Source organism: Vulpes vulpes, chromosome 7 (genome assembly GCF_048418805.1).
Source record: "Vulpes vulpes isolate BD-2025 chromosome 7, VulVul3, whole genome shotgun sequence".
Taxonomy (NCBI): Eukaryota; Metazoa; Chordata; class Mammalia; order Carnivora; family Canidae; genus Vulpes; species Vulpes vulpes.
Window position 1 is genome coordinate 23,036,826 of NC_132786.1, and position 21,237 is coordinate 23,058,062.

At 39.2% G+C, this 21,237-nt stretch overlaps 1 protein-coding gene across 7 annotated transcripts in view; it reads left to right on the forward strand.

Moving 5' to 3' along the window:
- Positions 1-21,237, forward strand: part of RBM33 (RNA binding motif protein 33) — a 136,044-nt gene that overhangs the window by 41,944 nt on the left and 72,863 nt on the right. For 4 of the 7 annotated variants that reach the window (XM_072763244.1, XM_072763246.1, XM_072763248.1 and 1 more), the window contains 2 exons: positions 331-643; positions 17,426-17,597. In XM_072763244.1, coding sequence (XP_072619345.1) covers positions 331-643; positions 17,426-17,597 — 485 coding nt within the window. Of the gene's footprint in view, positions 1-330; positions 644-4,328; positions 4,437-17,425; positions 17,598-21,237 lie in introns of all 7 variants that reach the window. The other 3 variants (XM_072763242.1, XM_072763243.1, XM_072763247.1) reach the window with 1 other exon arrangement.

Consider the following 21,237-nt stretch of genomic DNA (forward strand, 5'->3'; position numbering starts at 1 on the left):
GTGAAATACAGTCTTGCTTGTTTTCAGACTTGGCGTTTTGCCACACTTGTGTTCCCATCTGGTTGATCTGCTTCTTTTGGGTAAATAACCTGCAGCTGATGATGGTGTGGGTGGGTGCTGCCTACAATAGGGGCGTGTGGTGCAGGCTCAGGATGGCACACTAAGCTCTCGTTTTCAGACACAGGTGGAGGAGTAATGTGCATTTATCAGTCATTAGAGCAACTTTTCACCAGTCATGGTTTACATCTTCGTAGCAGTTATTTAGGTAGCGATTTAATTTTGAACTTTACTCTCTAATTGGGCACCTTTCTTTGTGTTTTTATTCTCTAGTTCTCAGGGTGTCACAATTAGTTTAAATACTACATCTGGCATGGTCACATCATTTGAACTCTCTGACAACACTAATGACCAATCTGGAGAACAGGAATCTGAGTATGAACAAGGAGAGGATGAACTTGTTTATCACAAGTCCGATGGATCTGAATTATATGCTCACGAGTACCCAGAAGAAGGACAGTATGAAGGCCATGATGCTGAGCTGACGGAAGACCACATGGAGTATGTGGAAGAGCCAGAGGAGGAGCAGTTGTACAATGATGAAGTGTTAGACATCGAGATCAATGAGCCTTTAGATGAATTCACAGTGAGTCTTTTTCCTTTGTATGGCCAAAGATAACATGGCTGCCTGGGCATAGGTTTCTAGACTGATTTGAAATCTATTTACCTCCCTTGGGAAGAAGGGAAATTAGACCTTATTATCACTGTCTGCCAGTTTCTTTATCTGAGCTATGACAAAGTTTGTGTTGACAGCTTGTTTGGCTGGAGGTAATGCCCCTTTGTCATTCGGGAAGGCTGCACAGAATTGTGACCTTGAGGATTGCACCTAAGGAAGAAAACAGCTTTGTGTGGTGGAGATACACTGTCAATTGTTAGAAGTACTTAATGCAGAGCTTTTATCCGGGCTTTAGACAAGATCTGATAAAGTCCTTCCAAGGTGAAAAGATTATTGACCTGCTAAAGACATCTTTAAGGTGCTAATATTCTAGAGTGATTGATGTCCTGTTCATTCATCCTGTTTTGTAACTGAGAACTGTCTAAACATGAATAAAGAGATTGGAGGTTCGTTTTGGAAATGTCACACATAATTTGTTATCTGTAATCAGGAAGCAAAGATTGTGCTGATTTCTGTTTCAGAAAGATGATTTTGATAGGTAGCTTTTTAAAAAAGTTGAACAGTCAAGAAAGCAAAAGGTACTAGTGAAAGATTACTCATCTATCTTAATGATTCGTCATTAAAGGACACTTGTTTTTTTAAAAAGCACTTAATGAAATTTGTGTGGGGAGGACATGATGTTTCATGTTTTCATGGTACTGCACATCCACTGAGATAGAGCCTCAGCAGGGCTGCGGGGATGGGGTGGAGGCACGCGGAGTTAGGGGTAAGAGCTTTGCGTTTAATCTCTTAATATTTTTATTCAGAGAAAGCTTGCTTTTGAGGACAATTTTGAAATCTGAATTTTTGGTCATTGGTCATACATATATATAAATAGAGATTGTTTATGTGAACCCTTGGAATACTTAGTTCTAATCCTAATTGTGTTTATTTATCTCAGTAATGTTATTTTTAAGATTTGATTTGTTCTGAATGCTTTCTCTTTAGTAGATACAATAATGAAAAAATGTTTGTAGTTTTGGTAAATAGAGACATGTAAAAGGCATCATGGCTTGTTCTTTCCATAACGGTAATAGTTTGTTTTGGTAATAAATCCATCATTGATGTGGACAAGTGCTCTATGGTTTACTGGTGTGTTTGTATACTCTCTGAAAGAGGGATACTATAAATTTAAAATGATCCTTAAATATCTTTTAAGGATCTTTTAAAACAAGATCTTTTAAAAATGTGCCTAGTTATCCTCTGTTTAGAGCATTTTATTATTTCTCCTGTTCATCAGTAAGAGAAGATGATTGGTTAATCATATGTGGGTCCTTTTTTCCCTTGTAAATTCAGCAGTTCAGCACATCTTTACTGATGTCCAGACTATAATAGGAGATATGAGGCGTGGCCCCTGCCTTCTGTGAACTTAGAATTTGGTGGAACAGATAGATCAGTGTGGAAAGTGCTTGCTTTAACAGCACCAGTGTGCCGCATAGGAGGTGTTTTTCACTGTGGCATTCTGGCAGAAGTGGTTGTAAAGAGAATTCTCATAAGTCAGGACTTTCCCCTCTCTTGTGTTCCATTGTCAAACTAGAGGTTACATTTAGGCCCCCGGTTGTATAATATCCAGCTTAGTTATCTGATGTCCTGTGGTCTTAGGTTCCAGTATCAAAATGAAAACAGTGTGGCAGTTTGGTATACTAACAGAACTTTTCCACATCAAAATGAATTGTATTTTTTAGAGTAGGGGAAAAAAAACAGTTTTGCTTAGAATTTCTGAAAGCATCGTTATCTTTTCACAGGGAGCTGTAAATTTGAAAGGTGAGGCGAAGTAGTTGAGTGTCCCATGAGCCGTGTCAGCTCACCTCAGCACATTTAGCTTCATAGCCATGGTTGCTCTTTTCTCTCTACCCTGTTTCTTTCGGATTGTTGGTTTCTTCATAGTTACCACGGTGCTGGAGTGTGCCATTACCTTTTCTTTGGATGGAGGAGAGAGATGGCCTTAAACTGTGGCGCCCTGCTCCAGCTCTGTAGCAGGCTGCCCCTGGTGCACAGTGAGGGGATTGTTCGTGAGTAGATGAACGAGCACATGACTAGATTGTGTGCCTTTCTGTCCCCGTGGCATTTCAGTTTATCAGATGACTTATTTCACCGTGGTTCATGCCCTAGTTAGGAACCATTAACTTGTCCTCTCAAGGTAGAATCGAACTTGACATGCTGAGCATGAGCACGGTCTGTCTGTTTGGGCTCACTCATGGAGGGAGTTTGTGTATATCTGGGAGTACAGTCATAAAGCCACAGAATTTGACAATTGGAAGGGATGTTTCTACATATGAAGAAGCTAGGTCCACATTTAAATGTTGGTAATAGAATTCCAGTGTTCTTTCCTGTCATACTCAAAAACAAGTTACCCTTGGGTTTTGTGACTCTTATTCTTGAGAGTGAATTGGGATTTGATTTAAAAACTTACATTCTTGTATTAAGAGAAGATTATCGTTTATTATTCAACAAAACAGGAGGAAATTGTTGAGTAATTTATACTTTTAAGCACAGTCTTTTTAGGGCCTTTGAAATTACCAAAAATTGAGATTTCATAAAACGTTGTTCTGTAAAAACAACTTCAGATTGATAATTTAAATGAAGGGTAGCAGATTTTTGTTTCCTCGGGAGGATCCAGTCATAGACTATTTTCCATTGTATATTAGCTGAAGATTTTGATTAGCATCATCTGGCCTTATTTGAAATCTGACAGTTCTGCTGTCAGTGAATCATGGGTAGTGATAGTTTCTCTTTGATGGGATCGATTCTTCTGGAGAGTGAGATGCAGTGTGTTCAGGTAGCCCTGAGAGAAATCTGTGGGACCTAAGATGGTTTGTTGCCTTGAATACAGCTGGTTTCTTTGGGGATTGTAGGTTCGGCTCCTTGTGTACCTCACAGCAGCTTGCTCACATTCTGTGCATGCTCACTCTTGGTTGCTTACCTTGTAACCATGCACTCTTCATTTCAGCCAGTGACCAGGTATGCTGGCAAGTTCAGCTCCCCTGTGTAGGATCAGATGTTCTTGTGACTTGATAGTAGTACCTGTAGGAACCCTTCCTTCTCTGGAAATGGTCTCTAGCCAGCTTGTCTGCTTCTTTCCATATACCCTTCAAGGGATGCCTGCCTGCTGACGTGCCCATTACATTTCATACAAACCTAGGACCACCCCTCTAATTCTAGGGATGGGCCTATGGAGAAGCAGATACTTACATGATTTTTAATAAAGCTCCTGTGTTGAACTGAATGGCTTATACTTTTGCCTTTTCTTGCCATAAAATTGGTGCATGTTGGGCATGATTTCGGCCCTTTACTGCTGCTGAGCTGTGCTGTGCAAGCACATGCACATCCTATTGAAGATTGCCTTTCCTTGGTGCTGATTGTAAGAAAAGCTGTTTATCAGGGTGCTTGGGGTCTGAAGCAGAGCTGTGTCACTAACTTTGGTGATGGGGGTCAGCGCACTGCACTCCGTTCTCATTAACACAGGGGAGGCTGCATTTGATTCTCATGCTTGGTGCTTTCTGCCTAGTTGGGTACTTGCCATAGTAAAATTTGCTAAAGTAATGAAGCATGAGTCATGAAGATGAAAACCCAAAGCTTTATGAGGAAGACTTACTTTCTCTTTAATGGCTGTTAGGATGAAGAATACTTGCAGGCTTGTGGGCAGCAAGGGCTGCAAGAGCAGGAAGACTGTGTTGCTGAAGGTGAATTAGATGACCTCCAGGTTGCTCCTGAAACTGAAGAGGTATTTGTTCATCTTTTAAAAAGAGTCCAAAATTTTAGTGGGTTTTTTTCCCTCCAGATTTAAAATGACCTTTTTTTTTTTTTTTTTTAAAAAGCATTAGTGAAAGTTGATACATCTCTTCTTTGAACTATGTGTGCAGTAAGAAGCCTGAGCTTTCTAGAGTCTTTGGGCAGTGAGTTCTGGTGAGCTGTGATTTCCACAAAGCTGTTTGCCCTTTACGTGTTAGATATTTTCAGTGTTTTATGTGGGCGTGGGTAGAAATCTTTAAAAAATGTGATGTATGTGTTGTGTTTGAAAGGAGTGCTGTGATCATTTTAAATTAGTTACCATTCATTAGTTATGACCATTATTGAAAAAATACTTCCAGTATCCCTGTGTTTAGGCTGTTTAGGTTTTGAAGAAACAAAGATGTTTTAGAAGCTTGGTTCCTGTACTCAGGGAATGTTCAACTTAATACAGGGGAGGGAAGACATGTGGGCAAATCCGTGTGATGTAAATAAACTAGAAGATGTGAAGCTTGCCAGCAGAGGCTCAGATCCCTGCTTTCAGGAGTTCATGGAGGGTCCCTCTGGTTGGGAGCATGTCTTGGAGCGCTTTGGGGAAGGTGGGTGGGGAGGCACCGGTGCTTTGTGGAACAGGTAACAATCTGTGGGCTAGGTCTGAAAACAGATGTCCTTTGGATGAATAAAGGTGGTACGAGGCGTAGGGCTTAATAGATTCAGTTTTCCAACCTTAGGACTTGTCTGGTGAGCCAAGCAGGTAAACCATTAAATTGTTCTATAGCCTTAAGATTGGTTGATCTAAAAACTTGTTTTCCTTATTAATGTTTTTTTCTCAGTTATTTTCCATAATAACCCCCTCCCTTTTTTCAAAAGATCATGAAAAGTAATATTTTACTGGCTTAGGTCATCTACTCCAGGCCTTACACCAGTGCTTTAGGAATGCAGCATACAGAATGTTTTATTTCCCCTTTTTCCTCAGTATGGTGCTGTGATGATATGTGCTGTGTAAGCCTGTGTGCCGTGGGCAGACCCTTGCCAGGATGTAGCCTCTCTCTTCCCTAAAAGGCTGGAGCAGATTTGTCTTTTTGTGCTATCTCTTGCTATTTGAAATAATTTGACACTTAGAGAAAAAATATAGTATGGGGAACTCCTTACCCAGGTTCTCCAGTTATAGAAGGAACCAGGACCAAGTACCAAGAAAAGCGGAAGAAGATGTAAAATTGGAGATGATTCCCCTCCTTCTGACCATTCTGTGCTGGCAGTCAGCGACACTGCACCGAGGCTCAGACGTGGGTGTGGGTTGTACTCAACACTGTCCTGGGGGTCCTGAAGGCTCTGCCTGGCCTATGACCTGGAGCAAGCCCAGAGAGAACTCATAAGAAGCCCTGAGGGAGAGGAGGGGCGGGGCTGATAGGGCACTGCAGACATCCTTCCCAGTGATGAAGAGTTCAGAGGGAAACCAGTAGTTTGATCCTGCTTATTAGTTTGTGAGATTTTGGATTATTTGTTTGTAATTTATTCTTCCAGTATTTTAGGTAACAGTCTCTTTACCCTTTGATAATATTATTGTGTTTATACGTTTTAGAATGAGAAAAGGTCTAATGGTCTCTGGAGATAGGAACTCTTTTTGTGTAAAGCAGTCAAAGAAAAGCAGGTATTAGTGATGCCTGAGTGCCTTCTAGGTATGACTTGTAGATCTAGGTATTTCAGATTTGGTTTCTGAACTTTATTCATTAAATTATTAAAGCAAAAGTGGGTTATTACTTTAAAAAGTGGTAATCTTGCCTTTCAGTTTCAAGTATCTTGTGGATAGAGAGATGTCTTTGGAGGAACATTATTGATCAGACCCAGCCTTAAAGGAAATGATCTCATAGCACGTGTGTTAATACGATATATTATCTCAGACATACAGAAAGGATGGATCATCTGGGAAAAAGTTGGATCTCTACCATATACCAATGTGGATCTCAGATTGATTAAATCTTTTAGTGTAAAATAAATAACGAGACATACCTTTGTACATATGCATAGACACATACCAAACTGTCAATGGAGTAGAAGAAAACATTTTAATAATGGTGACCAAGTGGCCTTAGGTTTACCTGCAAAACCGAAAACTCAGCAAGGGTTGGAAGTTTATTTTTCACTAATGATGAGAGATTCCATTCAGAGAGTGTTTCAGATCTGGTATAGGCCTCACCAGTTATTCACGTACCCAGGCTTCTTCTAGACGTGCGTGGTAAGTTCTAGGGTTGCCGTTCTTAGCATGGTCCACATCCAAACAGTGGATTACAGTGGGATGGAAGGGGACCATGCCACACTTTGAAGATGCGTCCTGTAGTTCTCATATGGCACTCCGCAAACATCTCATATGAGTTATGCATTGGTCACATGGCTGTAACCCACAGTAGGGGAAACTGATGAAGATAGTGTGAGGTAACAATGTATTCAGCCAAAATTGGGGATTTAAGTATTAAGGACATGAGAGAAAGTAAGGAAAAACGAGCACCAAGTTGTCTTGGTTATTACCATTGTACTACTCTTGGTAATAAGGCCTTTTTATGATGTTAAGGAAAATAATGATTTGATCATGTATAAATACCCCCAGAACACATAAAGGAGTTACAACAAATGACAAATTTGGGGAAATATTTACATGTGAGCCTAAGAATTAATATATTTAGCAAAATTAGCATAATCAGTATGTGAGAGTTAATATATTCAGTATATACAGATAAGCACTCCTATAGAAAGAAGGGTATTATGAGAAAGTAATCCAACAATAAGATAATCGAATGACCATTAAGCATATAAAATACAGGAACACCTGTGTGGCTCAGTGGTTGAGGGTCTGTCTTTGGCTCAGGGTGTGATCGGGGGTGCTGGGTTCAAGTCCCACATTGGGCTTTCCACAGGGAGCCTGCTTCTCCCTCTGCCTGTGTCTCTGCCCTCTCTCTGCGTCTCTTATGAATAAATAAATAAAATCTTTTTTTTAGAAAAAAAACATATAAAATACATTCAATAAGGGACCCCTGGGTGGCTCAGTGGTTGAGCATCTGCCCTTGGCTCAGGGCGTAATCCTGGAGTCTGGGATCAAGTCCCACATCGGGCTCCTTGCAGGGAGCCTGCTTCTCCCTCTGCCTCTGTCTTTTCTCTGTCTCTCATGAATAAATAAAAATCTTTAAAAATATATATATATATTCAATAAAATAGAACAAAATTGATCATTTTAACCTTTTTTAATACTGGCAAAAATCAAGATCATTGGTCAGATGTGGTCTCATTCTATTGGAGGACCATTTTAGAAATGTTAACTGCCCAGAGAGTTTTCCTTGGGTCTCTCATGTCTGCATGTTTTGTGAGCAAAGCATGGACTGCCCCTTTGTTCTCAGCTATCTTTTCAAGGATGTTTGTATAGCACACGGCCTTGAAAGATGGAGTATCTTCCTGGAGGTCTCTAAACTCACACCTCTCCTGTAGCACAGCCCCCTGCATTCACACAGCACACTGGGAATCAGCTCAGGGAGTTGGCCCCCAAATGCCACTGCTCTGGGTCAGAGTAATACATTGTCCTCACCTGTGACCTGGGTCTATTGGCTTCTCACACACCTTGTGAAACTGTGTCTAGCTACCTCATTGTCTGGCTAGAAGGGGAACATTACACACCCTACATTCTTCTTGATGGCATCAAAAGCTTTAAAGTCCTTTGACTCAGTAATTCCACCCTGCGGAAGTCATTCAAAAGAGTTCATCAAAGATTTGTTCAAAGATAGGTGCTCCAGTTGTTTGCAGCCTTGAGATTAAATGGAACCAATGTAGATTTTTCTAGAGGGTCAAATGATGGCCTAACTTCATAGGGAGCTATAGGTTACCCGAAGATGCCCTAGCTCTCTGGTGGGCATGTAAAGTGAAAAGAGGAAGATAGTACAGTTCCCCGCTAAGGTCCCTGTAACTTTGCACATCTAAATGTGTGTGTGAGATTCTCAACATCTGTATGGATAAAGACAAAAACGGTGATAGTGGTTGCCTCTAATGGTATCCCAAATATTTTAAAATATTTTTGCTATGACTAGAATAACTTTCATAAACGAGGAAACAAAAGATGGTTAAAATTTTGGCCCTGGAATTTGTCAACAGATTGCAATTGTTAACTCCTGTGATTTCTAGTTGCTGTTAAGTCTCACAGGAAACATCCTAAGGGTTGTTTTCAGTACAAATCTTTTTATAGAGCAGAAAGTAAATTCTTCTCCAGATTGACTAGTTTCTCTTTTTTTTATGCCATCTGTGAGGAAGTATAGTATTTGCTTTTTTCTTCTAAGCTGTATGTCCCATAATTTAATTTTAAATTGAGTATTTGAAAGTATTTTTAAAAAGTCCACTCATGTTTACTTTCTTATCCGTCTGTCTCTGAGCGTGGTTTAAGTTTGCCTTAAGTTGCTTAATATATCTTCCAAGTATTTTTAATGCATTTGTATTTTGTATATTTAATGTATTTGTATTTGTGGCATGTTTTTAAATATATTTGCTTTCCTATCTTTCTGTCCTTTGTTGCTTTGTTTGCCTTTGCCTTTTTTATGTTGCTGGTTTTGTATTGACTGGAAATTCTTTGTGATGTACTTTGCCCTTAGGACTTTTGATCCTCTTTCTTAGAGGCAGGTAATATGCTGGTCTTGCCACTAGCAACAAATATTTTGGGCTTGTTATCTTTCTTGTAGAGGAATCACTGAATATCAGTCTATAATACCGTTATTGAGAATTTGTGTGCATGGTATTATTTTAGGTATTGAAAAATAGGTGTTATGTGGTATTTTAATTTTAGTACCTTTTGGTAGGTTTTGCTTTTGGAGAGCTGCTATTCCGTCTTTTTTAGAAGTCAAAATAGAGTCCTCAAGGAGGAGTAACAGTTTTAATCTGCCACAATGCCTGTGTTTTGGTGTCTTTCTAGCCTTTTCATCCATTAAGTGTCTGCAGAGTGTTGATGTATCAGCCCTTTGCACCTCTTGCAGCATTTGCTGTGACATGACTCTGGGTTGCTTAGAGCCAAGGAAGGAAGCCCCAGTGAGGACAAGGACAAGGACGGCCTCCTTCTAGGAGCTTTATGCTCTATTTAAGTACATATTAGCATTTGAATTATGCAACTAAGGAGTCATTTCAATTGGAAAGCCTATTTGAGGTGACTCCTCTTATTTAATTAGTGTTCTTGCTTTGTTAGAACAAAGAAATCTCTATACTCTCAACAGATTAGAACAAGGCAATTATAAAGATGACCAGTGCCAGTTATGCTTGTCTTCACATATGGTTTAAACAGGCTTGCTATTTTAGATATTTTTTTCATGTATAGGAGGAGTAATGAGAGAAATTTAAAGAAATCTTTGCACTGTTTAAAAGATTTACTTTTGGAATGCCTGGGTGGCTCAGCAGTTGAGCTCCTGCCTTCAGCCCAGGGCATGATCCTGGAGTCCCTGGATCAAGTCCCACATTGGGCTCCCTGCATGGAGCCTGCCTCTGTCTCTGCCTATGTCTCTGCCTCTCTCTGTGTGTCTCATGAATAAATAAAATCTTAAAAAAAAAAAAGATGTACTTTTAAAAATGGTGATGCCATATATGTTCAGTGATAGACACGGATCTGAAGTGTACAGTTCAGCATTTTGATCCAAGAGTTTGAGTTACCACTTTCCTTTGCTGAGAGGCAGTTCTGTGACCCCAGAACATTATTCATTCATTCTTTCTTTTTTCTTTTCCTTCCCTCCTTTTTTCTTTTTCTTCCTCCTTTCTTTTTTTCCCTCCCTCCCTCCCCTCCCTCCCTCCCCAGAGATAGTATTCTTAATTTGTTGTCTGAGTCTTTCCAGTTTTAGAACTTCATAGAAATGTGGTCATGTAGTTTGTAATGATTACTCTGTGTCTGACTTTTGTATTCATCGTAATATTTTTGAGACTCATGCAAATGGTTGTGTAGATCTGCCCCTCCACTTTAGGGATGTACCTTATTTGTTTATTCCCATGATAATAAAGATTTGGGTTTCCTTTTTTTTTTTTTTAAAGCCATGAATAAAGTAACTGTAAAGATTATTTTATATATCTTTTAGTGGACCTTTTCCTTTTCCTTGGTTTTAACTAGGAGTGGAATTACTGAGAGACAGGGTAGAAGTATGTTTAATCCTGTAAGAAACCACCAAATGGTATCCCAGAGTGGTTGTTATCATTTAGTACTCCCTGTGGTCCTGCCTGAGAGTCTCCCTTCTCCATCACTTTATAGTGTCACTTGTTTCCATGTAGTCCTTGGACTCTGTGTGTCATCATGGTTTTAGTGTGTGTTCCTCTGATAACTAAGAATACCAAGTGCCGTTCTATGTGCTGATTGGTCTTGGAGATCTTCCTTGTTTCTGTTTTTAGTCTGTTGAAAAAATGTGTTCTTTTCAATCTTTGTCTATATATGCTTTACATAGTCTGTATACCCCACATAGAGAATAAATATTGCCTGTATATGTTCTACATAGAATACATATATCAGTATCTACTGTCTGTATGTTATAGAAAGATTGATTTTTTTTTTGATTTTTTTTTTTAAAGATTGATTTATTAGAGCGAGGAGGGGAGGGAGAGAGAATCTGAAGCAGACTCTCTACTGAGCAGAGCCCAGTTCAGTACTCCATTCCATAATTGCAAGACCATGACCCAAACCAAGAGTTGGACACAACTGACTGGGCCCCCAGACACCCTTAGATAGACAGACAGATGTTTATATGTATAGTGAATATTTTCTCTGAGCCTGTGGCTTGTGTGTAAATTTTCTTAAAGATATCTTTTCATGAGCAGAAAATTTAAATTTGATGAGGACCAGGTAATTCTATGACCCAAGAAATCTTTGCCTACCCCAGAATTGTAAAGATATTAGCCCTTGTGTTCTGGAAGCTTTGTAGCTATTTGTAGTTTAGGACTATGTTCTATCTCAACTAATAAATTTGTGTGTGTGTGTGTGTGTGTGTGTGTGTATGAGCTTCACTTTTTTTTCTTTAAGATTTCTTCTATTTATTTATCTATTTATTATTTATTTATTTATTTGAGACAAGAGAAAGGCAGAGACATAGGCAGAGGACAAAGCAGGCTCCCTGTGGGGAGCCCGATGCGGGACTTGATCCCTGGAATCTGGATCATGCTCTGAGCCCAAGACAGACTCTCAACTGCTGAGCCACCCAGGTGCCCCTTTTCTGTATGTTTATCTGATTGTTGCACCATTATTTGTTGTAAAGCCTTCCTTTCCCATTGAATTGCCTTGGTGCTTATGTTGGGAATTAAGTTTAAGTTTGGGTCTCTTTCTGGAACCTCGTTTCCTTGCCGATACTACCCTGTCTTGATTACTGTGGCAGGTAGTCTAAATCCATCAGTTTTGTCTTCCTTTTCAAGATTGGTTATCCTAGGTCCTTTGAGTTTCCAAATAAATTCTGTAACTGACTTACCTGTATCTACTGATCTGATTGGGATTTTGGTAGAGAATGCATTCTTGTCTTTCCATCAAATTGGGGGAAAACTAACACCTTAGTAATCATGTTGCCTGTTAATAAACATACTTTAATTCTTCATTTCCTCCCTGTCCTTTTATTTCTTTTACCTCTTTGAAAGAATAGAAATACTGTAGACATTCATTCTTGCCTGGTTCTTGATGGTAGGGGAAGTGCTCAATATTTCATCAAGTAGGTAATAGGAGCTCAGTGGAGGTTTGTGTTTGATCAGATTGAAGTTCTTTTCTCCATCTAGTTTGCTGAGATTTTTATTTTAAAATGAGAAATGGGTATTGAATTTTGTCAGTACTTTTCCTGCATCTATTGAGATACTCTTGTGGCTTTTATCCTTTTTTTATTAATGTGAATTAAACTGATTTTTTAAAAAGCTATTAACTATACTTCATAGACTTTATTTCCGTTTAACAAAAAAAAATTTTTATGTCCTCTTTCTGTTCTGGGATCCAGTCCAGGGGCCCACATAATTATTGCATCTCCTCTGGTCTGTGCCAGTTTGTCAGTCTTCGCTTGTATTTCACAAGCATACCAGTCTACCTGGCCAGGCATCCTATAGAGATCTTCCAGTCTGGGCTTGTCTGATATTTTCCTCACAGTTAGACTGGGGTTATGGGCTTTTGGAAGGAATGCCACAGGGGTTCAGTGCCTTCTCATCCATCATACCACTGGGCATAGGACTTCGCTGGCCAATTTAGCCTTGATCATGTGGTGAGTTTGTGTTCACTAGTTATAGGTAGTAGATCTGTAAGGTACTGTCTTTCCTTTTCTGTGTTCTGTTCTTTGGAAGCAAGTCCCTAAGGGTAATCTGCCTTTAAAGCACAGGAAGGACTGGAGAGCCACCTCGGGAGGAGGGTTTGGGGGCAGGGGTGCTATCTAATATATATTTGGGATTTTTCTCTGAGATTTGTTAAATTGTGACTGTTTTTTTTTTTTTTTTAAATTTTAACTTGTGCTTCTGGCTAAATCTCACTTCGTCGTGATATATTATGCTGGATTCCATGAACTTTTATTATTTTTTTTAAAGGAATTTTGTGTTTTTATTTATGAAAAATATTGGTTTGTAATTTCTTAGCATTTTTGTGCCATTCGATTGCTCCATCTTTCCACCTGGTAAGTTTTTACTATTTAAAAAAAAAAAAGATTTATTTTCTTTATTTTGGAGAGAGAGTAAACAAGGGAGGAGAAGGGGGAGAGAGAGAGAGAGAATGAATCTTAAGCAGATTCTTTGCTGCACATGGAGCCTGACTAAGGGCTTGATCTCAGGACCCTGAGATCATGACCTGGCCTGAAATCAAGAATCGGATGCTTAACAGACTGAGCCACCCAGGTGCCCCTAAATTTTCACTATTGATAGAAGTAGTATTTGTCTTTGATTTGTATTTCATGATATAATAAAGAGTTATGCTCTGTTAAATATCTTGTAAGGATTAAAAACATTTGGGGGATCCCTGGGTTGCGCAGCGGTTTGGTGCCTGCCTTTGGCCCAGGGCGTGATCCTGGAGACCCCGGATCGAATCCCACGTCAGGCTCCCCGTGCATGGAGCCTGCTTCTCCCTCTGCCTGTGTCTCTCTGTCTCTTTGTCTCTCTGTCTCTCTCTCTCTCTCTGTGACTATCATAAATAAAAAAATAAAAAATAAATAAAAACATTTGGGAAGTTTTTAAAAGCCATGTTCTCTGTAGTTCCCTCCCTCCTCCTGTTACAGAGAGCTACCTGTTTTTTCCTCTCGAGTTTGAGTTCGAATATTGAATTTTCTTTCAAAACGTCAAGATCACAGGCTCATTTCAGAATTAGCTGGAGAACTTAAAAAAATATCCAGGGTCTGGGTCTTGCTTCCCCTTAGACTTTCTAATTCTTTATGTATACCTTTAACCCTTGAACAATGCTAGGGTTAGGGGTTCTGGTCCCCACTCAGTTTAAAATCTATGTATAACTTTTAACTCGCCCAGAATTTAACCACTAAGAGCTTAATGTTGACCAGGAGCCTTACTGATAACAGAAATACTCTATTAACACCTACTTTATATGTTATGTGTATTATATACTGTATTCTTAAAGTAAGCTAGATGAAAAAATGTTATTAAGAAAGTGATAAGAAAATACATTTATTAAAAAAAAAAAGAAAATACATTTATTTATCAAAAAGATTCACATATAAGTGGACCTGTGCGTTTCCAACCTGTGTTCAGGGGTCAGCTGTAAGTGATAAGATTTCTTTTTTTTTTTTTTTTAAGTGATAAGATTTCTAAGAGTTATCTCTTTTTAAAGAACTTTCATGATAATTTTCCTATGTACAATTAGATCTGTTAAGAGTTACAATTAGATCTCTCAGGTTTTCAAGATGATTAGCTAAAAATCAGACCTTTGAGTTTTTTTTGGCAAAGCTTAATAATGAGATCACAAAAGACACACGTATTTCAGTTCTCACACAATAGAATCTTAGGATAATTTTTATGTCATTTGACACTGCCCTTCATTGGAGTTTTACCTTTTTTTTTTTTTTTTTTTTTTTGGAGTTTTACTTGTAAATAGGATACCAGATAGTATTTGTTAAAGACTGTGGAGAAGGTGAGCAGTTTGGTGGATAAATTATTTTATTTGATTCTGTAAATCATGTGGACAAAAGAGATGCCTTTTTTGAGCCCAGTATTTAGAGTAAGAGGTGGTAACCAGTGCCTGAAGGCATGAATCTCGCTCAGAGAAGGTTGTCTAGTAGTGTAGGCTATAGTTGAGGCATGTAAGGCCTGGCCACGCTTCAGTGTTAGGTCAGGGCTTCATGTAGTTCACGCTTAACTGACTGTGAGACTTGGACCAGAAGCTTGCATTCTAGGAATTCCATTTGCTCAAAAAACTACCTTATAATGCTGTCCTTTCGTAGTCCTACCTTCCTTCCACTTCTAATCCCTGGCAACCAGTTTGGTGTTTTGTCTTGGAGAACATCCTGGGAATGGACTCGTTGCAGTGTATTACATTGTCTCTCATCTTGTGTGGCTTTTGTGATTTCACCCCACATGTGTATCAATAGCTCATTCCTTGTTATTGCTTATGAACGTTGGGTGGACCCAGTTTATCCATTCACTTACTGTTGATCCAGTTTTGGTGATCCAAAAGAGAACAGTAAATATTCTCCAACAAGCCTTTTTTTTTTTTTTAAAGATTTATTTTTATTTATGATAGTCACAGAGAGAGAGAGAGAGGCAGAGACACAGCACAGGCAGAGGAAGAAGCAGGCTCCATGCACCGGGAGCCGGACGTGGGATTCGATCCCGGGTCTCCAGGATCGCGCCCTGGGCCAAAGGCAGGCGCCAAACCGCTGCGCCACCCAGGGATCCCCCAAATGTTTTTAATCCTTACAAGATATTTATTTATTTTACAAGATTTTATTTATTTATTCATGAGAGACACAGCCAGAGACATAGGCAGAGGGAGAAGCAGGCTCTCTGCAGGGAGCCCGATTTGGGACTCCATCCTAGAATTCTGGGATCACACCCTGGAGCCAAAGACAGACACTCAGCCACTGAGCCACCCAGGCATCCCTCTGCGACAGATTTTTTTACATGAACATAAATGATCATGTCTTGTGGATAAATATTTAGGAATGGGATTGCTGGGTCATAGACTGGATTTGTTTTTGGTCGGTTATAGTATTTGTTTCAAAGAAACAATTTTCACCTCCTTCTTGTCTTTAGATTTCTAGGTGGAGATTCGGATGCAGAATAAACTTTATTAATTGCGGTCTTGTCATGTTTTATGTTAAACTTGCTTGGAAAGTCTTTGAACTGAAATTACGGTTAATGGTTGAATTAGAAATGACCACTGTAAGAAATAGAATCTTTGCTTTATTGGTAGCCATTTCTTTTTCTCCTTTGTGGCCTTGCTACTCAAAGTCTGTTCACCTGGAGTGTGTTAGAAATGCAGAGTCTCAGGCCCCACTAGAGACCTGTAGAATCACAATCTGCATTTTAACAGCATTCCCAGTGATGAATATAAACATGAAATTTGAGAAGCACTGTTCTGGAGCATTATGTAGTACAACAGAAACCTAGCTGGGTCCATCATATATGTTACCCATTTTGGTTTCAGATATTCAGTAAGACAGAAATAACGATCTCAAACCAACAAAATGCCAAGACTTTGGTACTTTAAAATTCTATGGTCTACTAAAGTCAGAATACTGACAGGTGGAGGTATCATAGACATTAGGCTTAAAATCTAGTTTACATCAATCATTTTATCTTTAGGCATTTGAACACCTGAAGTTATTAGAGACTTGAAGTATATAGCAATGAGTATGTGCACAGAAAATGTTGGGAAAAGAATACAAAACAATTTTATCTTTGGTTTATTTAATTTTTTTCTTGTGCATTTTCTAATAAAGTAGTTCATGTTTGTTTCTTTTAAGAGTAAAGGACATTTAAAATTATGAATCACGAGAATAAAGGGATGAATTCTGTTTTCTTTATGTTTACAAAAAGTATTGAAATGAACATGGCACTCAGTCCCTATCTTATCTCACAGGAGGTCATTGAGACCTAGTACAAGGTGAAAAGTGGTGAGATCAAAAGGAAAGTTAATGGTAGAGTAAGAATTGTTGGTGAAGAAATTGCTATTAGTTGGGACTAGGTTAGGTGATATTTTTGTAGGAATGCTAGCAGAATATAAGATGAAAGCTGGTTTTAGCATGACTGAAAGAAAAAAAAAAAGCTTTGCTATTGCAGTAGTCAGAGCCAGAGGCAGTGATGCACAAACTCTGGACAGTAGAATAAAGTAGAGCGTCAGGGTGAATGAGGAAAGAGTTTGGAGGCTGAAAAGACCAACCAACCTAACAGCAGACTTGGAGTGCTTGCCTAGAGTACAAGTCATGGTAGATGAGGGCAGGAGCTCCTGAAGTGTTGAGCCTGTGTGACAGGAAGGAGTATACTCTCATTGAATGTAAGTCACACATTCCATTTTTGCTGATAACTCATGGAACTTCAGGGTTAGTTTAATGAATGTTTTGAATTTTGCTGGAAATTGGATCAGACTTGAGGCCAGCAGGGACTTTTGAAATTCATGTTTCCTGAGGCTCCTGGCAGGCTCAGTTGGTAGAGCTTCACCTGTTGATCTCTGGGTCATGAGTTAGAGCCCCAGGTTGGGTATGGTGCTTACTTGAAAAAAATTTTTAAATAGAAAAAAAAAATTATGTTTCTTCTCTCAGAAACATAAGTAACAACAGTATATATTGTATATTAATTACAAGCAGGAGTGGAATTTTTCCTAAAAAACTTTTTTTTAATGTTTGAGATGATTATTTGTTCCTGGAACAGTTTAGTATTTCACATGGCCTTGTCATGGAACATTTTACAGTATCTTTTCACCTTAAATATAAAGAGCCTTGTTATAGATATAAAAACATTCTTCAGTATTTCATTCACAAGAATGTGAATGAACTCAGCCTCTCTCCCTTTTTGTTTTGTGTATCCGCATTGTAGGGCAGTATGGAAACTTTGGAACTACAGAAGGACATAAAAGAAGAATCAGATGAAGAAGATGATGATGATGAAGAATCTGGACGATTACGTTTCAAAACTGAGAGGAAAGAAGGAACAATTATTAGGCTCTCAGATGTAACTAGAGAGAGAAGGAACATTCCAGAAACTTTGGGTAACTTTTTTTGCCTGTCTCCCATCCTTCTTCACTCCATTTTAACTTCCTCCATGGTACTATTATAATTAATCAAATAGGTAGAAACAGTTCTCTTCATAGATTATTGTATGTGCTGTCCAGAGAGTGGATGGTCTTTGCCAGGTTAGAGCTGAGTTATGGTGCTGTGAAAGTCATTCTATAAAAATGACTGTCTTCTGGATTAAAAATATCAATAAAATACTTGATTGCTCATTTTTTTTAAATAGTTTTTCTTTTGGAGTTGATGGCCTAGACCTATTCTCATGCATACCGTGCAGGTCCTGGCTGGCTCTAGGAAGGTGGTGTGGGGATGGTACAGGGTCATTTGAACCCTCCTGAGACACACAAGGTTGCTGGGGCTAAGTCTAGACCAGACTGTTTGTGTTTTGTACTTATTATTGTCATTATAACCATCTTTTTTGTCTTTCCTGTATGTCATTCTCCATGTTTCATGAGATAAGGTGATTTGTTTATAGACATAATCAATTGAATATCATTCTGAGTAAACCCTGCTTTTAAAGATCTACAGCAGGCTGTTGCTGATCAGCAGAGAGCCCTTTTCAGTATTAACCTAATCCTACCCCTCAACAAGTTTTTTTTCCCAGCATCTATTACAAAGAATAAAGTGGTTTTCAAATTGGAGCAAGCAACAGAATCCCCTAGAAGACTTATTAAAACACAGATTCCCAGACCCGCTCCCAGCTCTTCTGATTCAGTGGGTTTAGGCTGGTACCCAAGAAAGTTGGATTTCTCTTGAGTTGCCAGGTGATGCTATTCTTGCTGCTCTGGAACCTGTACTTTGAGAACCACTAGGATATTATACTGTATTCTAAGGAAGAGGGTGGAAGGGTGGAAGGACAGAGGATTTACCCACGTACGAGTCTTGGTGGAAATAAAAATAAGCTCCTCAGTCATAACGTTTATTTTTTAAACTATTATTTATAGCCCTTTTCATTTGGAAACATGAGCACATGTCTATAAGTGGTAGGTATGAATCTACCTGAGGACACCAGGCTCCCAGGGTATTCACGTTAACAGTAGTGAGAAAGTCTTACCATGTTATTTATTAGGCGTGATTTATGGAGAGATTGTTAGACTCTTGGCAGTCTCTACTTCTTAGCCCTTTGATTTCCTCCTCCTCTGCCTTTTGACCCAAAAGTTTCCTGGACTTTTCTCAACTTATGCTATAAAGTGGCCAGTTTATCTAAAGCAGGACAACCTAAGTTTCTAAGAAAGAGGATCTGAAGTTGGCCTTGGGTAAAAGGAGATGAAGCAAAAGTCTTAAAATAGGAGGATAAGCGAAAAACAAAAATGTGTCCTTTAGCAGGAGGACTTGGTAGCGTTACACACTGGAGCAGACATCTCAGGCTTGGGCTAGAGTAAGATGAACAAGGGCGAGGGGTGTTCCTGGCTGAGCCCTGGAGGGCAATGGGCAGCATCTTATTAGAGATGGCATAGGGTTGGGATGGGGATGGATCATCACTTTTCTACAGTTTTGTAGTGGCTATGGTGTTATATAAGTTGGGGAACTTCATGTATCACATCATAGTAACTGGGATAGCTACAGGTTCTTAGGATGTGAGATCACTTGTCAAACACCAAGGGCTGTTCCCTCTGTAGCCAGCTCCCTGTAGGCTAGTGTGGAGGTTGCCTTTCCCTGAACCTCAGTGCCTCTGCCTGCCTCCTGTCCTCAACCAGAGTTCTCTCTCTTTGCAGTGTACCTGCCCCAGGCACTGATAGTATGTCTCGAGGTATCCATCCTGCTTGTGCTCATCATCTGTGTTGTTTTCATTCCTGCATCTCAGGACCTTTGCCTCCTTTTGCTCTTTTCGTGGTCATTTGTACCTCCTGAGGGAAGAGGTTGGAAGGGTTAGTGGTAGGTAAGCAGGAGCCTTTAAATACAGAGGGAGGAAAAAAAATAGAGAGTCTGGAGTCCTTAGTGGCAGAGGGGCTGTAAGCATAAAGAGTTTGGACATTTGCCATTCTTTTAAACATTAAAAAATAAATGCATTTGTGCAAATTTGGCTGGGTAGTAGACCAAGTGAAAATGATGCTTAAATATATCTTTTTCTTTTCCATACATGTGACCCCTGACATAAGCAGGCTTAGTGTTTGAAACATGAGTTTTCTGGTAACTCAAGTTAGGCTTATTCCCAGTACAAAATGGATTTTTCTGTCCATTTACAGATTGGTTTCCTAAAACAGTACACTCTTATTAGCCTGATCCCACGTCCACCCAACACCCCCCCTTCCCCGCACAGAAGGGTAATTTTACATATGAGAAAAAATATATATATACATATATATATACATATATATTTTTTAACTTTAAAAGATTTTATTTGTTTATTCATGAGAGAGACAGAGAGAGGCAGAGACACAGGCTCCTCCCTTTGGGGAGCCTGATGTGGGACTCGATCCCAGGACCTGGGATCGCACCCTGAGCCAAAGGCAGATGCATGACCACTGAACCACCCAGGTGCCCCCAAATGAAAAAAATAATTGATGGAGAAAGAGAAACTGTACATTATTTGGTAAACTAGAAATCTGCACAAGTTTTACCCTCTAATTTATTTGTGTGTTACTGGTGATGAGAGATAGCAGTGTCAGGTCCTGTATAGAAATACTTATATTTATTTGACTGTATAAGGCTGTTTACTCTTTGTAATGGGATTAAAATGTCTTGCTGCCAGAATCCATACATTGTCTCATGATATGTTTTTTGACAAATGATGTCTTTTAACAATTTGAATACAAATAAAAATTAACTTGTGATATCATTGATTAATATTGAGAACCTTCCACTCCTTAAAAAGAAGACTGAAATCATGATGCTCTGGCATCCCCCGTTCTTGACCCTTTGGCCTGTTTGCAGGCAATGAGTTCCCTTCAAAACTCAAAAGAATGTTGGGTCTCTCTCTCTCAGCCCTTCTTGCATTCAGATAGGGGACGCCATCATTAAATGGGGAGACCACAGATTCGTATATAGGACAGTCTGGCAGCTATAGACCCTAATACTGAGTCAGTGTGTATTTTGAATTCATATAGAATTTGGGGCTTTCAACCAGCATTCTGAGAACTAAGCCTTTCAGAAAATGTGACTTTTTTCCTCAGTTTTCCTGAGTATGGTACAAAACCACATGCTTAGCAGATAGATTCATGAATTATGTACAAACGATGCCATGGGGTATAAGTGCTTGACTCTCTTGTGGATCCCAGCTGAGAGGATTTCTAGAACATACATGTGTAAGGGAGTGATGTATTTTGAATCGAAATGTCAAAAGCCATCTCTATAAAGTAGGTGTCAGTGACTGGTTTTTCTAAGGTCTCAGCACAGAAGTTCTGAGCTGCCAGTTCTTTGGTCCTGGGAGGTAGACCTGAGATTCTCTTCGAGAGCAGTACTAGCAGTACACGAAAGACTACATTTCTGTTAGGCCTTTTTAATCCATTAACCTATGAGTAAGCATCTAGATTTCATGATATTCTAGATTTCATTGGCCCATGTAGTATGTTAAATTGTATTTTATTGCTTTAGCCTAAAGAACATTCTTATTATATCCACATAATGTTCTCTTGAAATAATATCCTTAGTTAGTTTTAAGACCAAGGATCTGTGGGA